The following is an 18973-nucleotide window of genomic DNA, read 5'->3' on the forward strand; positions in this document are numbered from 1 at the left end:
TTTAGGCACCCCTAAATCATTCCGATTGAGCTCAAATTTTGCATGGGGTCATATTTTGGGGTAATGACATTTGTGAGTAATGTCGTTTTTTGATATACGAAAGTGTCATTTCATTTTCCCCTACTGTGTACTTATGTAATACCAAATTGCAGTTAACTACAGACGCTGCAATACCTTATTGTTGTATTATTCATTTTATTCAATTTTTTTTTTCATGAGAGAAGCTACGCAATGAGAATGTTTTTGGATAATATATCACATATTGATAGAGAATGGCATAAAGTGGATTGACATCATAAAAGCCTAAAATCCACTGTTTTAAATAAATGAAGCATTTAGGTATCATTTTTGCAGCATTTTCCACGAGATTCGAAAACAAACACCTATTTGCGTTTCAGAACCTATTTATCATCAGAACCGGTGCCCCCCGCAATTGGGGCTTATTAAAAGAGATTTATCATGAGGCCCCCGAATCAGTTCATTATCGTAACAGCTACCGAAAAACGTCTCTCACGGTATGCTACCTATCGAGGGTGTATACAGACATGATAAGTGAGAGATTTTCTTATTCTCCTTAGGATTCAAACCTTGATGAAACTAAATGATGCGTTATTTAGCGTATCTTTATGTGAATCCACTACCTCCGAATTTAGGTAAATTTTCTTCAAATTATTCACATCCTTTTGTATAAAAAGAATCGGTATGTGCTCGGTATGTTCTATGTGGTACGTTCTCAAAATCTTTTGTGTTGAGTTATTATGGTATTAATGTTAAACATGGTTTTCAAACAAAATATCTTCGTTCTTATTCTCTTTTCCACAGAGGACCCGAAAGATCTGATCCGCAAGTGTCTGGTGGTGGACCCCAGCAAGCGTATCACCGTGATAGAGGCCTTGAAGCACCCGTTCTTCAACACAGTAGTAAGTAGCGCCACAGATCTCACTGAGCTTCTCGTCTGGTTTCCCCATATTTTCGATGGCAGACGCCTCCCTCGTCGTTTTGGCCAATGATCATGATAGCAGCCGCCATCGACTATTCCGCATAATACACACTCTGTACTTATTTGTTGTTTCTCAGCTAAACCTCACCACCACAATACGCACCCCACTGCTCACGGCTGCAATATCCTGGAATTGTTCCTGTGCAGCTTCTCTAATCTTCTCCCCACCATCGTGTGTACAGAGCAGCGTCTGCATCCGCTGAATCCACCTGTTTCTAGCATTGCCATCTTCTCTCGATTTACTCGCTGTACATAATCAATTGGTTTGTGTTGTCCCTACTTCTAGAATTTCTTATTTCAGCCAATTGTATCTATTTTCACGATCTACATTTACCATCTATCAGAAGATTAGGTTTCAGTTGATCGGATCATTTTCTTTTTTCTGTTACAGTCGGTGAAAAAAAATTCTAAAACTGTTTGATTTTATTGTACCTACATATATCTAAAAGAGAATTTTCGTAAGCAATGACGTATTTCTAAGTTGCGTGGTATGACCTACTTCTCGTTTCATGAGTTTGAGTATTAAAATATTTGTTTTGTTTTTGCTTTTCTCGTATTTTTTTTATAAAACTGTGATAAATTGAGAACAATTTTTAAATAGGGGAAAATACGGCTTTGGCAGGTTTTGTTCTATTATTGCCAGGGGGGTTTTTGTCGACCGAATTTTATGAAATTTGTCCACAACATTCTTTGATATGCAAAGAATGTTTAGGCCAAATTTGAGCATAATCAGTCATAAAAAAACCCCTGACAATAATAGAACAAAACCTGTCAAAGCCGTCATTCCCCCTATTTAATTTACATTTTAATTTTATATATTTTCAGTTTTTGTTATACTTCATTTTAATACCTGCAAGTGTTCTGTTGTTCTTTTTTATTTTGAGGTAGAATACTTTTGTTAATAGGAAAAAGATTATAACAAACAGCAAATTTTAATGTCATGTCATGGCACAAATTTGATTAAGAAATCGTTTTCACCGACTGTAATCGTCTCCTCCGAATCATCCAGCCAATTCTATTTTCGTTTATGGCCTATCTTATCTCTGTGCGACGGACTTCCTAATGTTTCAAAAATCGGCATTTGTTTTGGAAATTATCAACACCCATAATTTTATTTCCTAGTATAGAACAGTAGACAAGACGAAAGCACCTATTTGCAATGTGGAATGGGCACGGCGCGCAAACAAATAAATAAGATGAGATGACCGATTCGGTGCGACAACGGTTAGAAGCATCGTCACATGAATCGCACTGATCGTCATCGACGACACAGAATTCAGCTGCTAGATTTTTCACTCAAAAATTGAAAAAAAAAATATTGCAATGTCATCCCAGTGAAACGGTCAACAAATTTGCGCGATAGAAGAATGTGATTGAATTGGATTTGTGTGGGTGGCCCGGTAGAGGACAAACAGGGCCTGACCGGACAACGCTGTTTTCTATTGGGGCTCTTGTGACACAGTCGGCCGAGGATGACTGGGAGCCGCCGATAAAGTTATTTTGTTTCCTAGGCTGGGTAGAATCCGGATCGGAGCGGTTTGTTTTTCGCGTGAGTTGCGCTAATTATAGCGAGCGCATCAACGACGACGACGACAACGACGCTCTTGATGAGTGACAGTGGACAAACGTGAGATTGCCCGGTCCAAGTGTTTTGGATAAAGTCTTGCGTGGGGCTTTATGAATGGATTGTTGACTACAATTTAGTGCATGCATTTAAGTCATATTTTTTGGATGTTTGCTGAATATTTTTATCCTGTCTGATCGAGTTGCTTTCGATGAATCGTTTGCTTATGGTTTACTATGTTATACCACCACATTTTGCAGCTGTACTTTGCAGTTTCTTAAAATATTTTAGTTTTTTTTTTCTTTTGTATATTATAATATACAATAGTAAATTAACAAGTTGATGCTTGGATATTGCTATGCATAAGCGAAAAGTGGTCTCAAAGTGACTAGTTGCTTTTTGGAACAGTCTGTTCACGCTATTAATATTGCGTAATGTCAATATTTCGATAATGTTTCGCTTATCTTAGAAATGATCCGGATACTAAACTTATGAATTTTCCGAAAATTATTATGATTGGATTAAGGATGGGACACACCTAGATTCTATGATCGGCGATGGGAAGACGGACTGTAAATTGTTTTTTGTACGGCCAGACATTTTTTGTGAAAGATATTGAGGTTTGTAGGTTAGACGAAGGAGATCTACTTTAGGTATATTTAGGAATTTGTGTTCGGAATTTTAGTTGACTGCTGTCCAAAATTGAGAAGAAAGCATCCAATGGTTTTTCAGGATTCTTTGTCATTTCACTCATCCTCTCTTTACGTCGCTTATTGGGGGGGCATGAACAGATTTTTTGCTTGGATTATGAAGCAAATTGTAAAATTTTAGTCCCGGTTCCAGGGTCAGATTTTCCTATGTGCCACGTGTAAGGCTATACAAAACTAGTGACTTAAGTGCCATCTTTGGGATATAAAGGATCATTAGTTCCGTTAAGTTCGGCCAGAGACTCCTTCTTCAGGGCAGGTAGTTTTAAACTAGGATGTTTTTCCAAAAGCTCGAGCTTTACTGCAAATTTTAACCCGACCAAAACCAAGTGGAACCATTCAAAATCTTATATTAAAAAAAACTAGTTTAGTTCAAAGGAAAACTACGATTTCCGAACACTTTGAAAAAAAACCGCTAAAAATAGTAATCGGCGAATGTCCTTAACATATTTAGGTATTGAGTAATGAAGCGCAGGGTTGCCTTCTCTTCTTTAATATTTAATCTTAATCAATTGAATGACCGTTTTCGGAAATAATGTAAGGTACAGTGGGGTATGTCGGTAAATAGGGTAAGTGAAAAAACGCAAGTATTTCACTGATGAAGCACAGAATTATTCAATTTCACTTCACAATAAAACAAGGCCATTCAAATCAATGCGTTGAATAAGTGAAATATGAAATAATGAACCATTTCAACATGCGAGAGTAAAAGTTTATTAACCTTTCAAGTTTATCTTTTGCATAAGTTGTTTTGCGTGTCAATAAATACAAATATTTTTTATGTTGGTTTCTATAACACATTCAATTAGTGCATTGATAAGCTGGTTTTCTTTGTAGTTTTGAATTCCAGCCACAAAATGAATTGATATGAACATCAAAAAAATTGAAAACAATATTTTATTGCATTGCCTGTTTTTTACCATGGAAAATGGCAAGTGAAAATTTTCCAAAATTCCAAAATTGAAACAGATTTTTTTGTTTTTCAAATATTTTGTTCTTAGGCATATAAAGTTTTCAATAGATGATTCGTTATGTCATAAATATGATCAATTTCGATATTATATTCAACTTTTATGACTGGATGAACATGAAATATACGATTTCCTTTACCCACTTGCCCCACTGTAGCTTACCTTTAGTTTTTTGCCGTTGTCAAAAGTTTGACTTTTGAATGTTTGAGGACAAGCTCGAATCTTGAAAGTGTGAAAGCGCTACAATTTTCAGGTCATATGAGTTTCAAAGTTCTCAGTAGCATTTATCGTGTCGTCTAGATAGACGTTCCTCAAACGGCGCTCATTCTCTTGTCTGATTTCCGATACCAGTAATCTTCTTAGAATCAATTCGCATTCCAACTCACATTGACATTACATATTCCAAATGCGAAAGATTTATTCGATAAAGGTTCTCAGTAAACTCGGCTATTTTGACCAACAGAATTACCCTCACGCTTCACTCAGATAAGATAAGAAAAATAATGCAATTTAAATTGAATTCAATAATTTCTAAAAATTGAAAAATAATTAACTCTTATCCATTCTCACGGCCTCACGTTGGGCGCTAAATGAAGTACGTCTATTTAGATGACACGATTATTACCACTGAAGACTTTGAAAGTCATTTATATTACCTAAAAATTCTAGCATAACTCTTTCAAGATGCGAGCTTGACCATAAACAATCAAAAGTCAAGCTTTTGTCAGCAGGGGAACTGTTTCGTTTTCCATCTCACTGAACATATATTCAACTCATCGCGGAACAAAGAAATACGGCACCAATTTCGTCTCTTCTTTTTGCTAACATGCATGCTCACTGTTAAAAAAACACAAAAACAAAAAGAAGAAACAGATTAAATAACTTTTCACTGCTTTGCTTTTTGTGGGATGAATATCGGAGCTATGAAACGAAGTCCAGGAGCAGTAACCCTACTTAGGGTATATTATTTCCGAAGACGGCCTTTCAGTTGATACACAGAAGGTTAAACCTGTGCTTGATCAGGGGAACTGGGGGTAAGACGCCCACGTAAAGGAAAATGGCGATTTTATCAATGAAAACAACCATTACAGAATTTTATAACCATGACTCATGGTTGAATTTCAAATGTAGCAATGTACAACAATAGTGATACAAAGACCAAATTTTTTTATTTTTTTTTTATATCTTTATTAATGAGGTTTTCGGCCCTGGACCGGTTCGCCTCGTAATGAAAAAAAGACCAAAATTCTCCAAAGGTCGTTTGACCGAAATCCATTCGGGCAAAATCCATTTGACCGAATGCCACTAGGCCGAACTAGGTCATCCGGCCGAAAAGGACATTTTGTCGAAAAGGACATTTGGCCGAAAAGGACATTTGGCCGAATAGGACATTTGGCTTAATACGACATTTGGCCGAACAGATCATTTGACTAAAGGTCACTGAATTAATCTTTTGAAAAGTGAGAAATGAGGTGTGAAAAGTGAGATGTCTCACTCTTCACTACTTATTTTCTACTTGAGTGAGAAGTAAGAAATATAGAGTGAGAAGTGAGTAGTAAGACGTCTCACTTCTCACTTTGCACCACTCACATTTCAAAATTGAGAAGTGCAAAATCAGAAGTGAGACGTCTTACTACTCACTTCTCTCTTTTCACTTCTCACTGTAAAAAGTGAGAAGCACGAGGTGAGTAGAGAGATGTTTCATCACATCTCAATCCTCATCTCTCACTACTCACTGTAGAAAGTGAAAAGCGTGAAGTGAGTAGTAAGACGTCTCACTACTCACTTCTCACTCCTCATTTCTGAAAAGCGCGAAGTGAGTAGTAAGACGTCTCACTACTCACTTTTCACAGTGAGAACCCGAGCATGAGAAATTGGCTCAATAATACCTAATTCTGTTATTGATACCATACTCTGTTATGAACTAGCCCTGCATAAGAGGTGAAATACCAAAGCAATAATACCAAAAACTAATATGCACAATACTTGAGTCATAACATACTCAGTTATTAAATTGAATTTCAATATCAAATGCATAACCAATCATTATTCTTTTAGTATTGAAATACCTAAGCAAGTCATGCTTCAAGTATTCTGCATTTAAGTTTTTGGTATTTTTTCTTTGGTATTTTACCTCTTATGCAGGGCTAGTTCATACCAATTTCTGTTATTGTGGTCGTCGCTCCTGCTCGGGAAGTGAGAAATAAGGAGTTAAAAGTGAGACGTCTCATTTCTCACTCCTCATTTCTCACTTTCCAACTTATTTATGCGGCCAAATGTCATGTTCGACTAAATGTCCTATTCGGTCAAATGCCATAATCGGCCAAATGACCTATTCGGCCAAATGTTCATTCTTCCTTTTACATCCACTATAATCTTTTTCAAGTTGTTCACGAATAATTAGAGTAAAATCATCATCTTCTTCTTATTGGCATTACATCCCCACACTTGGACAAAGCCGCCTCGCAGCTTAGTGTTCATTAAGCACTTCCACAGTTATTAACGGCGAGGTTTCTAAGCCAGGTTACCATTTTTGCATTCGTATATCATGAGGCTAACACGATGATACTTTTATGCCCAGGGAAGTCGAGACAATTTCCAATCCGAAAATTGCCTTGACCGGCACCGGGAATCGATCCCAGCCACCCTCAGCATGGTCTTGCTTTGTAGCCGCGCGTCTTACCGCACGGCTAAGGAGTAAAATTATAAAATATTTATATTCGGTAGCAATATTTTTCATTGCTTTATCGTACAGAATATTTAAAATCATCACAAAGTGACTTTTTGGGGCCAGTTACCCCCACTTCCCGTACCCAATATAAATCCGTTTAGAACAGCGGTTCTCAACTTGGGGTATATGTACTCCTGGGGGTAACTTCGCTGGCCTCAGGAGGTACCTCGAAAAAAATGCGCAATGGCGGATGCAGAAAACGCTCTCAATAGATAACGAACATCGATAAAATAAAGGCAAAAACTCTTCCAAATTATTACAAGCCATGATAACAAATTTATCAAATTTGTATACAAGTGCGAGAAAACAATGGCGCATACGTCAGTTTTTCAGATTATGGCAGTGAACTAAAATCCATCCCCATTTGAGAGGCTTAAAGACTATTTTCCTAAAAGCTAAGAAGCTTTAAAGCCCCCTCAAAGCGGCTTGAAAGCCCTCTTTTAAACGGCTTTTTTAAGAGGCTCAGAAACCTCCTTTTAAGAGCCTCGGTAAACTCCTTTCAAAAGACACGGAAGCCTCATTTCAAGTGTTTCAGAAGCCTTCTTTCAAGAGGCTTGAACACCCCTTTCAAAAGGCTCGTAAGCCCTCTTTCAAGAGACTTGGAACCCTCCTTTAAAGAGGCTTGATCTTCTTTCAAAATGTTCGGAAGCCTCTTTCAAAATGCACGGAAGCCTTTTCTCTTGAAAAGAGGCTTCCGAGCCTCTTGAAAGGAGGCTTCCAAGTCTCTTGAAAAGAACTTTAGAGTTTCTTGAGAGAAGACTTCCGAGTTTTTTGAAAGGTGGCTTTCGACTCTCTTAAAATGAGGCCAAAGTCCCATCCAAATGTCTCAGAGGCCTCATTTTAAAAGACTCGAAAGCCTCCTTTCAAGAAGCTCGGAAGCCTCCTTTCAAGAGGCTCGGAAGCCTCCTTTCAAGAGGCTCGGAAGCCTCCTTTCAAGAGGCTCGGAAGCCTCCTTTCAAGAGGCTCGGAAGCCTCCTTTCAAGAGGCTCGGAAGCCTCCTTTCAAGAGGCTCGGAAGCCTCCTTTCAAGAGGCTCAGAAGCCTCCTTTCAAGAGGCTCAGAGCCTCCTTTCAAGAGGCTCAGAAGCCTCCTTTCAAGAGGCTCAGAAGCCTCCTTTCAAGAGGCTCAGAAGCCTCCTTTCAAGAGGCTCAAGCCTCCTTTCAAGAGGCTCAGGAAGCCTCCTTTCAAGAGGCTCAGAAGCCTCCTTTCAAGAGGCTCGGAAGCCTCCTTTCAAGAGGCTCGGAAGCCTCCTTTCAAGAGGCTCGGAAGCCTCCTTTCAAGAGGCTCGGAAGCCTCCTTTCAAGAGGCTCGGAAGCCTCCTTTCAAGAGGCTCGGAAGCCTCCTTTCAAGAGGCTCGGAAGCCTCCTTTCAAGAGTCTCGGAAGCGTCCTTTCAAGAGGCTCGGAAGCCTCCTTTCAAGAGGCTCGGAAGCCTCCTTTCAAGAGGTTCGGATCTCAAGGTCTTGTAGGAAGCTTGATGTATAAATATAATTTGAATTGGAAGGTTTCACGTTAAATCAAAAATTTTAATAATAGCGAGTCACACATCCCGTTAGTTTTCAAAAGCGTTCATCATATATATTAGTTACGCTCATTTTCATTAGGGCTATAAAAATAGGGAGTACCTCAATGAACGGAAAAGATCGAAGGGGTACCTCCCAAGAAAAAGGTTGAGAACCGCTGGTTTAGAACATTCGCCGATTCCTTGGTTTAGCGGGGTTATATCAAAGTGTTTGTAAATCGTAGTATTGGTTAATCGATATATTAGTTTTCGTCCTAATTAAGTTAGTTTTATAGATATAAGATTTTGATTCTCTTCGTTCGGTCGGGGTGGAATTTGCTGAAATTCGATTGGTCGGGATAATCCCTAGTAACATTTTGGTTTTATGCTGGTTTTATAACACTATTGAAGAGTAAATTATGGTTTTCAAGAGCGTTTTAAAACTTAAAATGTTACCTGGGATGATTTCCGGTTGAATTTTTTCAAATTAATCGAGTATCAAAATGCACTTAAAATACAGCAACATACGATACAACATTTTCTTAAATATGGTTTCAAAATAACCGACCAGTGATAACAAGAAAACATAAACAATTAACATTTACGTACCTGACCCTCAATTTCGTAAACTTAATTTAAAAACTGCATAGGAATTTGCTTTTGTTTTCTGCATCGATCACTAATTCCTATAGTGTTATGAACATCGGTCATCATTTTGAAAAAGAACATTGTTCCGGAGATGTTTATGGGAGTACTGGGGTAACCTCCCGTCCCGGAAATATGGTCACAGCCGGAAACACGTCTTTTGGACGTGTCAAACTTCATGATTTTGCAAAACAAGCTGATAGAAATGTGTTCCGAGAGTATTTAGTCCATCTGGTCACATTCCGGAACACCCTGGAATCCTCGTGCCCTGGGGAAGTGGTATTTTTTAATCGATTCCGAAACCTGGCTTGCGACATGTCAAACCATAATTTCACAAAACAAGCTCATTTTATGTGTTCTAATGGACATTCTGGAACTAATGGTCCGATTCCGGAACACACCGGAGTGAGTGTGTTCAAGAGTGCAGATACTTTATTTGTTTTTTTAATCTAAAACATGGTTAATGACATCCCAATCTTTATGGTTTTGCAAGGTATGTTCAAATCTGCGTGATTTTTTAAAACGTCGTAAGTCCAAATAAGAGACTCTCTTTCATTACGCTCTCTTTTGCTAATATCTAGGCTAGTTTAAAATTGGTTGCAATATTTTCACCTCAGCTCACTAGACAAAGCTATTTTCTTCAGATCGGTGCTGGAAAATCCAATGTAAATGTTAGTATGGCTTTGTAGTAATCGAAAGAGAAAGTAAACAAAGAGAGCCTCTCTTTTGGACTTACGACGTTTTCAAAAATCACGCGAGAAATGGTTGTCTCCCGAGGACAAGTTGATAGAGCAGTATTCTGAGGGCTAGCTAGGACTGGATTGTGACCAGATGGACCAAATACCTTTATTACACATTTATATGAGCTTGTTTTGCAAAACTTAATGATTTAATGATAACTTAACTTAATGATAACATGTCGCAAACCAGGTTTCAGGATTGTGGCCATTCCTACAAAGAACCAGGCTACAGGGTGTTCCCGAATGTGACCAGATGGACTAAATACCCTCAGAATACATTTCTATGAGCTTGTTTTACAAAATCATGGAATTTGACACGTCGGAAGTCTTGTTTCCGGCTCGATCAAGAAGTGGTCATATTTCCAGGACGGGAGGTTACCCCAGCACTACCATCAATATTTCCGGAACCATGTCCCTTTTCAAAACGATGACCATTGTGCATAAGAGCAGAGGAATTTTGTAATCGATTGCAGAAAACAGACTCAAGTAACGATGCGTAACGGCTGAGCACCATTATTTTGAAAATTTAGTTTTCCGTGAAATTGAGGGACAACTTTTTTTTCACGAAATTTTTTTCTGAGCAATGCACGGAAAATTGTTTTGAGCTCCCACGAAGATATTTTTGGTATTTTCACCAATGCATTTTTAAATTTCCCACGAAAAACATTCGTAATTCTCACGAAGTTTTCGGTGAATTTTCCTAAAGAATTTTTTTAGAATTTCCGCAGAAAACTATCCAAGATTAACGGAAATGCTTCCGAATACCCTCGGGAAATTCTTCGGAACTTCTGTGGGAAATATTTCGAAAAATGTTCAGAAAACTCTTCGGAATTTCCTCAGGAAGCTCGGGAAACTCATAGGATTTCCTTCGCTAAACTTTTAGGATTGTTTCCGGGAGACTCTTCGAAGTTTACTCGGGAAACCCTTCAGAATTTCCTTGGAAAAGTGCTCGGAATTTCCTCGAGAAGGTCTTCGGAATTTCCACAGGAAAATCAATAGATTCGTCTTGGTAAACTGTTTGGAATTTATTCGGGACACACTTTGGAATTTCTTCGGGAAAGTCTTCGAAATTTCTTCTCGAAACTCTTCGGAATTTCCTCAGGAAACTAACCGAAATATCTTCAGGAAATTAAATTCTTCGGAGTTTTCTCGGGAAACTCTTGAATCTCCATGTGAAACTTCTTTCATCGGAAAACGTTTCCGAATTTCTTAGGGAAATCGTTCGAAATTTCTTATCCGAAATCTCCTCGGGAAAGTCTTCGGATTTTCCTTAGGAAGCTTTTCATGATTTCTTCGGGGAATTCTTCGAAGTTTCTTCAATTTTCGTGATTCCATCGGAAAATAAAAATTTTCTCGGGAAAATCTTCGAAATTTCGTTCAGAAAATTTCGGAGTTCTTTGGAAAACTGTTCGCAATTTTCTCAGGAGACTCTTCACAATTTCATAGAGAAACTTTTCAAAATTTCCCTAAGAAACAATTTACAAACAACAAAGTATACAATTTTCTAGGGAAAGTCTTCGGAATTTCTTTGTGAATACGTTCGCTGTTTTTGTTTTGGCTAACTATTCGAAATTCCCTTAAGAAAGTATTCTGAAGTTGATCCAGAAATGTTTCAGAATTTACGTAAGAAACTATCCGAAATATCTTTTGGTAACTTTTCGGAACTTCCTCGTGAAAGTCTTCGAAATTTCCTCGGGAAAATCTTCGGAATTTCTTTCTGAAACTCTTCGGGATGTCTATGGTGAACTCTTCAAATCTTTCACGGAAAACGCTTCTGAATACCCTGGGGAAATTCTTCGGGATTTTTTTTTTCTAAAATCGCTACTTCGTTACTTCAAAATTTTCTCGGAAACTCTTAGGACTTTCCGAAAAAACATTGCAATCTCTTTGCGATGACACCAGAAACTGTCGCTGTCGGCGGCATGGTGCCGACACTTCAAAATGGAACAATAATTATTGTTGAAGGCATATCCATTTTGGTTTTATGTATCAAAAGAAAAAGAACCATTAATAAAAAAACATCCCTTCAGTTATGCGTGTAGGTAGATCTTAAGGCCTATTCTCCAAAGAACTCTTGGATGACCTGCAAAGGAACAATTGTTGAAGGCGTATTCAGTTTGGTATCCCATTTGGTTTTATGGATCAAAGAGGACATGAACCATTTTTGACAAGAGCTAACATCCTTTTTGTTACGCGGGTACGGTACGTCATTTGGCATAAAGCTGGTTGTCATAATTGGTTGGCATAATGTCATTTGGCACAACGGCCGTTTGGCATAATAGTTCTCTATAATTATTGTCGCTAGAACATCATGAGAGAGCCGGTTTTTTTTAAAGTTATGACTTGTAGAATGAATATAAAAATCATTGCTCGAAACGAGATCGCCCTTGATATGTTATAAATGACGGAAACTTGAATAACAAAATTGTACGTGTTTAAGAGCAAAAGCTATGTTTACACAAGAAAAATGTAATAAAATTCAATGCATGTGTATCTTATTGGAACCACACTTTGTCCTGCATAAGTCAAAAAAGTATACGCAGAAGGCAAAGAAACGATAAGATTCTTTCATTCAATTCTGGCATTTGCTCGGCTTAAAGCAAGGGAAGATATTATCCCTTCTTTCAAAGGATGGCAAGAGAGGATACGATTCGTTTGACTCAATTCAGGCATTTGCTCAGCTCAAAACAAAAATGCATCTACTCTGTAGAAGGCAAGGTCGGATATGATTCCTTCTTACAAATCAGGAATTTTCTCGATTTAAGGCAAGGGACATATGATCCCTTTTTCCAAAGGATGTATCTGCCCAACAGAAGGCAAGAGAAGATATACTGCCGTGGTTCGCATATCTGTTCCATTTTGGCTGGGTTTCCTATTCATATGGGACAAATATGCGATTCACGGCAGTATATGACTCCTTTCCTCACTTCATGCATTTGCTCGGTTTAAGGCAAGTTTGAGGCAAGATATGGTACTTTCTTCAAAATGGTACTTTTGCCCTGCAAAAGGAAAAAGAGGATATGGTTCCTTTTTCCAATTTAGACATTGGCTGGGTTTAAGGCAAGTAAATATGCCTTCTTTCGAAGAAAGCTTTTGCTTGGCAGATAGGATATGATTGCTTTTAAAAAAGCATGCATTTTCCATTTTTTTGGATTCCACATTTTGAAGCATCCATCAGTTTTGTCTTAGTAAAGAACATGGGCCATAAAGAATGTTTCTCGCTTAACTTTTCAAAAGGACCTAAGTAACATTTTTTTCATGAATTAATTTGAATACTACAATCAATAGCTTTCATGTTGTTCTGTTGATTGCGCTATTCAAATTAATTCATGAAAAAAATGTTACTTAGGTCCTTTTGAAAAGTTAAGCGAGGTTTAGAGTTGCATAGTGCTATATACCAATAGACTAAGCTCGACAAATAGAAGTGATGTCTGTATGTATTAGAGTGGGGCGTCATGGTCATTTTTTCAAATCAATGGTTTTTCGAAGCCATTCTGGTTCCTGAACAACTGTGCAGAATTTGGGACCGATTGGTTGCTTCCTTGCTTTCCGCATCGAGTTTGAAGTTTGTATGGAAATTAGTATGGGAGAACGTATATTTTTTGCATTTCTACTACTAGAGGTTTCAGTTCATCGTAAACCAAGTATCACATTACGTTAAAGTATAACCCAAAGGATGCTGAAAAACTTTGCTGAAGAAGGCACGTTGCTGGAACGTCCACGAAAAAAGTTATAACGCTTCGAAGATTGAGTGTTCAAACCATATGCAAAAAATCATTTATTCTGCCAGCACTGCCGAACTACGTGGAGCAATAATTTAACTGCGTGTTATTTCAAAATTATTGATTTTATAGTACTTTGTAGCTAATGGGAGATATTCGGAATGATTTCACAAAGTAAAAATTCCGACTAGAACGAAAATGGGTTTTGCCCTCTGACAATTACAGGTTGTCCGGTAGTGCTGGCAGAAACATTGATTTCTTGCATATGGTTTAAACAGTCAATTTTCGAAACGTAATAACATTTTTTGTAGAGCTTCCAGCTGCGTACCTTCTTTGGCAAAGTCTTTCGGCATCTTCCAGGCTATATGCTAACGTATTGAGTCACGTGATTGATGATAAATTGAAACCGCTGAGAGAAAAAATGTAGAAAAGAACGTTTTCCCATACTAATCTCCATGTAAACTTAAAACGCGATGCGGCATGCGAGGTCCCAACCAATCGAGCCCATATTTTGACACAGTTGATTGGGGTTCCAAAACGATTCAGAAAAACCTTGATCTCACTTGATCGGACGAAGTTTGTGTTTTCCCATACAACTGCGCCCCACTCTAGTATGCATGCACAATGTAGAAAACGCGACCATATGATTCCTATTCAAAAAAACACTTCATAACGCATGAGAAATAAAGAATCCTGTTCGTAATAAAAGGCATAAATGCACAATGGGCAATGTTTTTCTGTATGCTCCAAAATAAAACTTGCAACCAATGCCAAATAAATTCAATTCTGAGTAATCTTGCTAGTAGGTGTGTCCACATGGGTAATGTTCCTGTTTTTACAGGAACATTTTTAATTCTTTATAAGCCGTACAATCATGCGTCCCCAATTACCACGAATTGTTTATATGCTGGAGACAATGTAGCTGAATGTTAAACGATTTTGTGCCAAATGACATTATGCCATACGACTTTATGCCAAACAGGGTACAGTTACGCGTGTAGACATTTTAGACCAGTAGTCCAGGAAGTTCTTGTGTGACCTGCAATAGTCGAAGGCAAATGTTGAAGATGCAAATCAATTACTTATAGGTTTTCGGGTTTCTAAGAGTGTTTTCTAATAGGTTTACTTTCAATAATGCTTTAAATTCTTTTTGAGGGAACAAGACGGTAAAATGAAGTGACGTATAAAGAAGCACCGTAATAATATATTTGAGTGTAACATTACCGAGGAACGCCTCAAAGGGATTTCTTCCATTGATATGAAATAATCATTTCCAGGTTTTGTTAGATTCGAGGGAACTGTTTTTCCGGGTTTGGGTTGGTGCTTATTCAGAAATCATAAATTAGTGATTTATTGGGTTCATTCCACATTGCAAACTAGGCCTTTTGTTACCTATTCGTGTTCTAAGGATATATTTTATTAACTGTATATTTTATTCTTATTTTCTTCCTCATCACCATGTTATCGTTATCTTCACTTTTCCGATCATCCTGCACATCGTTCTCTCCACATCGTCACGTGTACACAAACCAAAATGACCACCCACGAACTTGCGTACGCACGAAACCGGATGTCCACAAAATTGATCCAACAAATTTTGCTTTTATTGTCACCTAATTATCCCCGTCCAAATCAATCGACGATACCAACAAATTGTGTTCTTACAAACACAATCCACAATCGGATTCGCCATTGGCTTGTTACCATTGTTTCGTACGCCCGACAAACAACAACAACAACAACCTCACTGCACGTGGGACTCATCGCATCATCTGCGTCGAAACCGTTCGTTCTGAATCCAAAAACTCGTCGATCGGCGTGAACAACGGGAACCTATGCATAATTCGCCCCACATCGACCACAGCTTTTCGAACAAGACATTGGCCCGTTGAAGCGCAGCCTGTCGGCCAAATCGCGACGTTTGAGTCGTATCGCCGATCTGGCACTGGTAATGTTGTTCGATTTATATTCTTCTTTTGTTCTGTCGTTAGAGTATAATTTGTTGTTTTTATTTGTTACCGTTTTATGTTCTTTTTTTTCGTTTCGAATCCTTGTTACCCTGTCAAACGTACGTCAAAAGGAATGTTTTTCGTTTTGTCCCATATGTCCCGTTATACACGATTTGGAGTTACTACTAACTTCAGTACCATACTAATTCGGTCCTGTTTCCCGATGAAGCAGTTTGGTTTGTTTTTATCATTTGGTTTAACAAATTATGTTTGCAATTACTCAATTTGATTGGTTTCACATGATAGGCTGAGTGCAAGCAGAACCGAAGACAAAATTCGTTCCGTTTCATTTCCCAGGACCCATTCCTACTCCCTGAAACGATTGGGCATACTCCCAGTAGCAACCCGATTAGAGAAAAACACATACTCGTAAAGCAACAAACTATGTTCCGCATTTCCGTCCGTCGGGGGCCCAGTGTTCACATTTTCTAACCGAACCATATCACGTGTGTTTTTCTTTTTTGGTTTTTGTCTTCCCGGCGACTCGTTTCCATACTCGACATCTACCTACAAATACTGACCTAATCCACGTGGGAATCTCGCCGTCGTGGAATACTACTGCAGAGCACTACGGAAAAAGTACGACTAGCTAATTTTTATCACGGTCGCCATAGTAGGAACATGCATCGTATCTGCCTGCTTAGGGTGCCTTACTTCCACGTAGTTGCGGCGCACATTTACGCTTAGAATGTGACTCGTCCTTCATTTTGGCATTTTCCTTTAGTAATTCATTTGTTAAGAAAAGGGTAAAAGTTAGTAGTTTATTGATCGTTTCTATTCGGGTGTTCATTACCATAATAGATGAGCGCAATTGGACTTAATGAGTATACCGTGGACACGACAATAAGAGCTGGTTTTCATTCATATTAACGAAGTTCGTTTTCAATTTGAACCTCTACAATCTACATAGTTTCCCTGAAGTTTGATAATTGAGCGGTGCCGAATCGAACCCTTCTCTATATAAATACTATTTTTTTCAAGTGATTTAGGCATCTAATCATCGCCAAAATAATGAATTCTTACTATCGGAGCTCCACGGTATTAAAAAAAAAGATAATAGAATGACCTCTACACAAACAATTCTTTTGCTTAGGGTTTCGCTATAGTAAACCTTACACTGATCAGTTAAATTTTATATTTTATTTAATTCAATTAAAGGAACAAAACTGAAATTAACTCATTGCAGAATTCTGTAACGCGAAGCCTTAATCAAAATCATTTATCATTTCATGAATATTTCGTATATCAAATACATTTAGTTTTGTTTGGCCTAACTTCATTTCAAGGGTTCATCAAATACCAAACATATTCTGTATTGTCCAACTTCGCTCGTTGAAGTCACTCATTCATTGTTTTAAATGTCACTTTTGGTCACTATTGTCATTGTCTCAACTGCGCTCTCTGTTTACGCAACCTTCTTACTAATGTCTGTACTTCTACTGTCATCTCCCTGGCTGTGTCTGTGCGCTGTCTAGTGTGGCTGTTCTGTAGTGTGGGCTGTCCTGTATTATAAATGCTGGTTGGAACTGAATAAACTTGTGTACATATCATCAACAACACCGAGTAGCTAGTAGAAATGATGGATCAAGAGCACTAAATCAAGACAGAGCATTTAAATGGTATACTTTAGGAATTGTTTGCTATTGTTTGTGCAAAAGTGTGCTTCTTTTTTCCATTTGAGTTGCTATTTTTAAAAAGAGTTTTACACCATACCATTATAGAAACACAAATATGGCAGATATCAGATTCATATTCTTATTTCCTGTGCACGCTTGTGAGCTTCTATCGAAGTCACCGATCTACTCATTAGGTTCTGCAGCATCTGTTTCAGATTTGTGATTTGTAGTGCTGTATCTGGCACTAAGCTACCAATAACGATCACGAATTTGAAAACTTTTCCAGTGAAAGGTACTACTGAATTGTCAAAAACTTCATTCGACAAGGACTAAATTCATTCGTGATGTCATATTTTAGTGCTTAAACATATTTCCCGTGAGAATTTAAATAAAAGTAAGACTGTGAAAAAAGAGAAGTGCAAAGTGAGAGGGGAGAAATAAGAAGTTAGCAATAACGATTGAGAAGTCAGACGTCTCACTTCTCACAGTGAAAAGTGAGAAGCCCGAAATGGGAAATGAGGCGTGAAAACGACAAGTGAGACGTATCACTTTTCACTTTTCAGTCTTACTTCTCACTCCTTATTTATAACTTCTGATTTCTCACTTTTCATACTAAGAGGAGAGGTGAGAAATGAGCAGTGAAAAAAGAGCAGGAAGACGTTTTTCCCCAAATGTTCCGCCTGAGTGGAACAAGGATGAATCCAAGTATGCCGGTGAAAGACGCGACAGGTCAGATACTTATCGACCCAACTTCGAACAAACTTTTCAAGTTTCGACGCCCGACCAACTATCAACATCTCGGCATGAGCCGCCAGGGGTGCACCGCATTACCGCGTCAGCTCCGAAGCTCCATCATTGCAGGAGATTGAAGCTGCCATCAGCAGCATGAAATCCAACAAAGCTCCCGGAGTCGATCACATTTCAGCAGAGATGCTCCTAGCTGACCCCGTGCTATCTGCGCAAATGTTGCATCAACTATTCTGCAATATCTGGGAAACCGCAACTTTTCCGGCCAACTAGATGCAGGGCGTCTTAGAAAAGGTCACAAAAAAGGCTGATCTGGCTGTGTGCAACAATTGGCGAGGCATCACGTTACTGTGCTTTGTTCTCAAAGTTCTGTGGAAAGTTAACCTAAATCGGATACAGGAGAAAACAGATTCGACTCACCGACGGCAGCAGGCAGGATTCCGACCAGGAAGATAATGGTGGACCTTATTGTCATGGTCCGAATCATTTTGGAGCAAGTCAACGAATGGTATTCATCGACTACGAAAAAGCTTTCGATCGTCCGAACCACGAAAACCTGTGGGCGCCCTTAGACGTAAGAAGAGAGTTTCGGACAAAATGCCTCATCGAAGCGCGATGCGAAGCTTTTAACGTGTAGAGTCCTGCATTACCGTGCTTTGTCTGACTCCACTCGGGTAGTCGTTGGAGTGAGGCAAAGATGTATTCTGTTACTTTTTCTCGTCGTAAACGACGAGATCATGGTGGGTGCGATTGACCGTGTACCAAACCGTAGGCTGCTCTGGCAGCCTCTTACTATGGAGCATCTAGACGATTTTGATTTGGCTGATGATATTGCTCTTCTAGCACAACGGTGCTCCAATATGCAGAGTAAGCTGAACGACCTGGCCGAACGCTCCTCAACGGCGGGTCTCACCATCAACGTCAACAAGACCGAGTCGTTGGATGTAAACACAAACAACGCCTCCAACTTTACGGTAGCAGGGCAAGCAGTGGAGAAGGTCGAAAACTTTCAATATCTTGGCA

General features: G+C 38.7%; 1 protein-coding gene across 1 annotated transcript in view; it reads left to right on the forward strand.

Moving 5' to 3' along the window:
* Positions 1–822: 822 nt before the first annotated feature.
* LOC134204824 (phosphorylase b kinase gamma catalytic chain, skeletal muscle/heart isoform-like) overlaps positions 823–18973 on the forward strand; it is a gene marked incomplete at its 5' end in the record, with an annotated part of 40906 nt that continues 22755 nt past the window's right edge. The window contains 3 exons of the mRNA XM_062679616.1: positions 823–920; positions 15443–15526; positions 16152–16166. Of these exons, the coding sequence (XP_062535600.1) occupies positions 823–920; positions 15443–15526; positions 16152–16166 (197 nt within the window). The remainder of the gene's footprint in view (positions 921–15442; positions 15527–16151; positions 16167–18973) is intronic.

This window comes from Armigeres subalbatus, unplaced genomic scaffold (genome assembly GCF_024139115.2).
Source record: "Armigeres subalbatus isolate Guangzhou_Male unplaced genomic scaffold, GZ_Asu_2 Contig93, whole genome shotgun sequence".
NCBI classification, from domain to species: Eukaryota; Metazoa; Arthropoda; class Insecta; order Diptera; family Culicidae; genus Armigeres; species Armigeres subalbatus.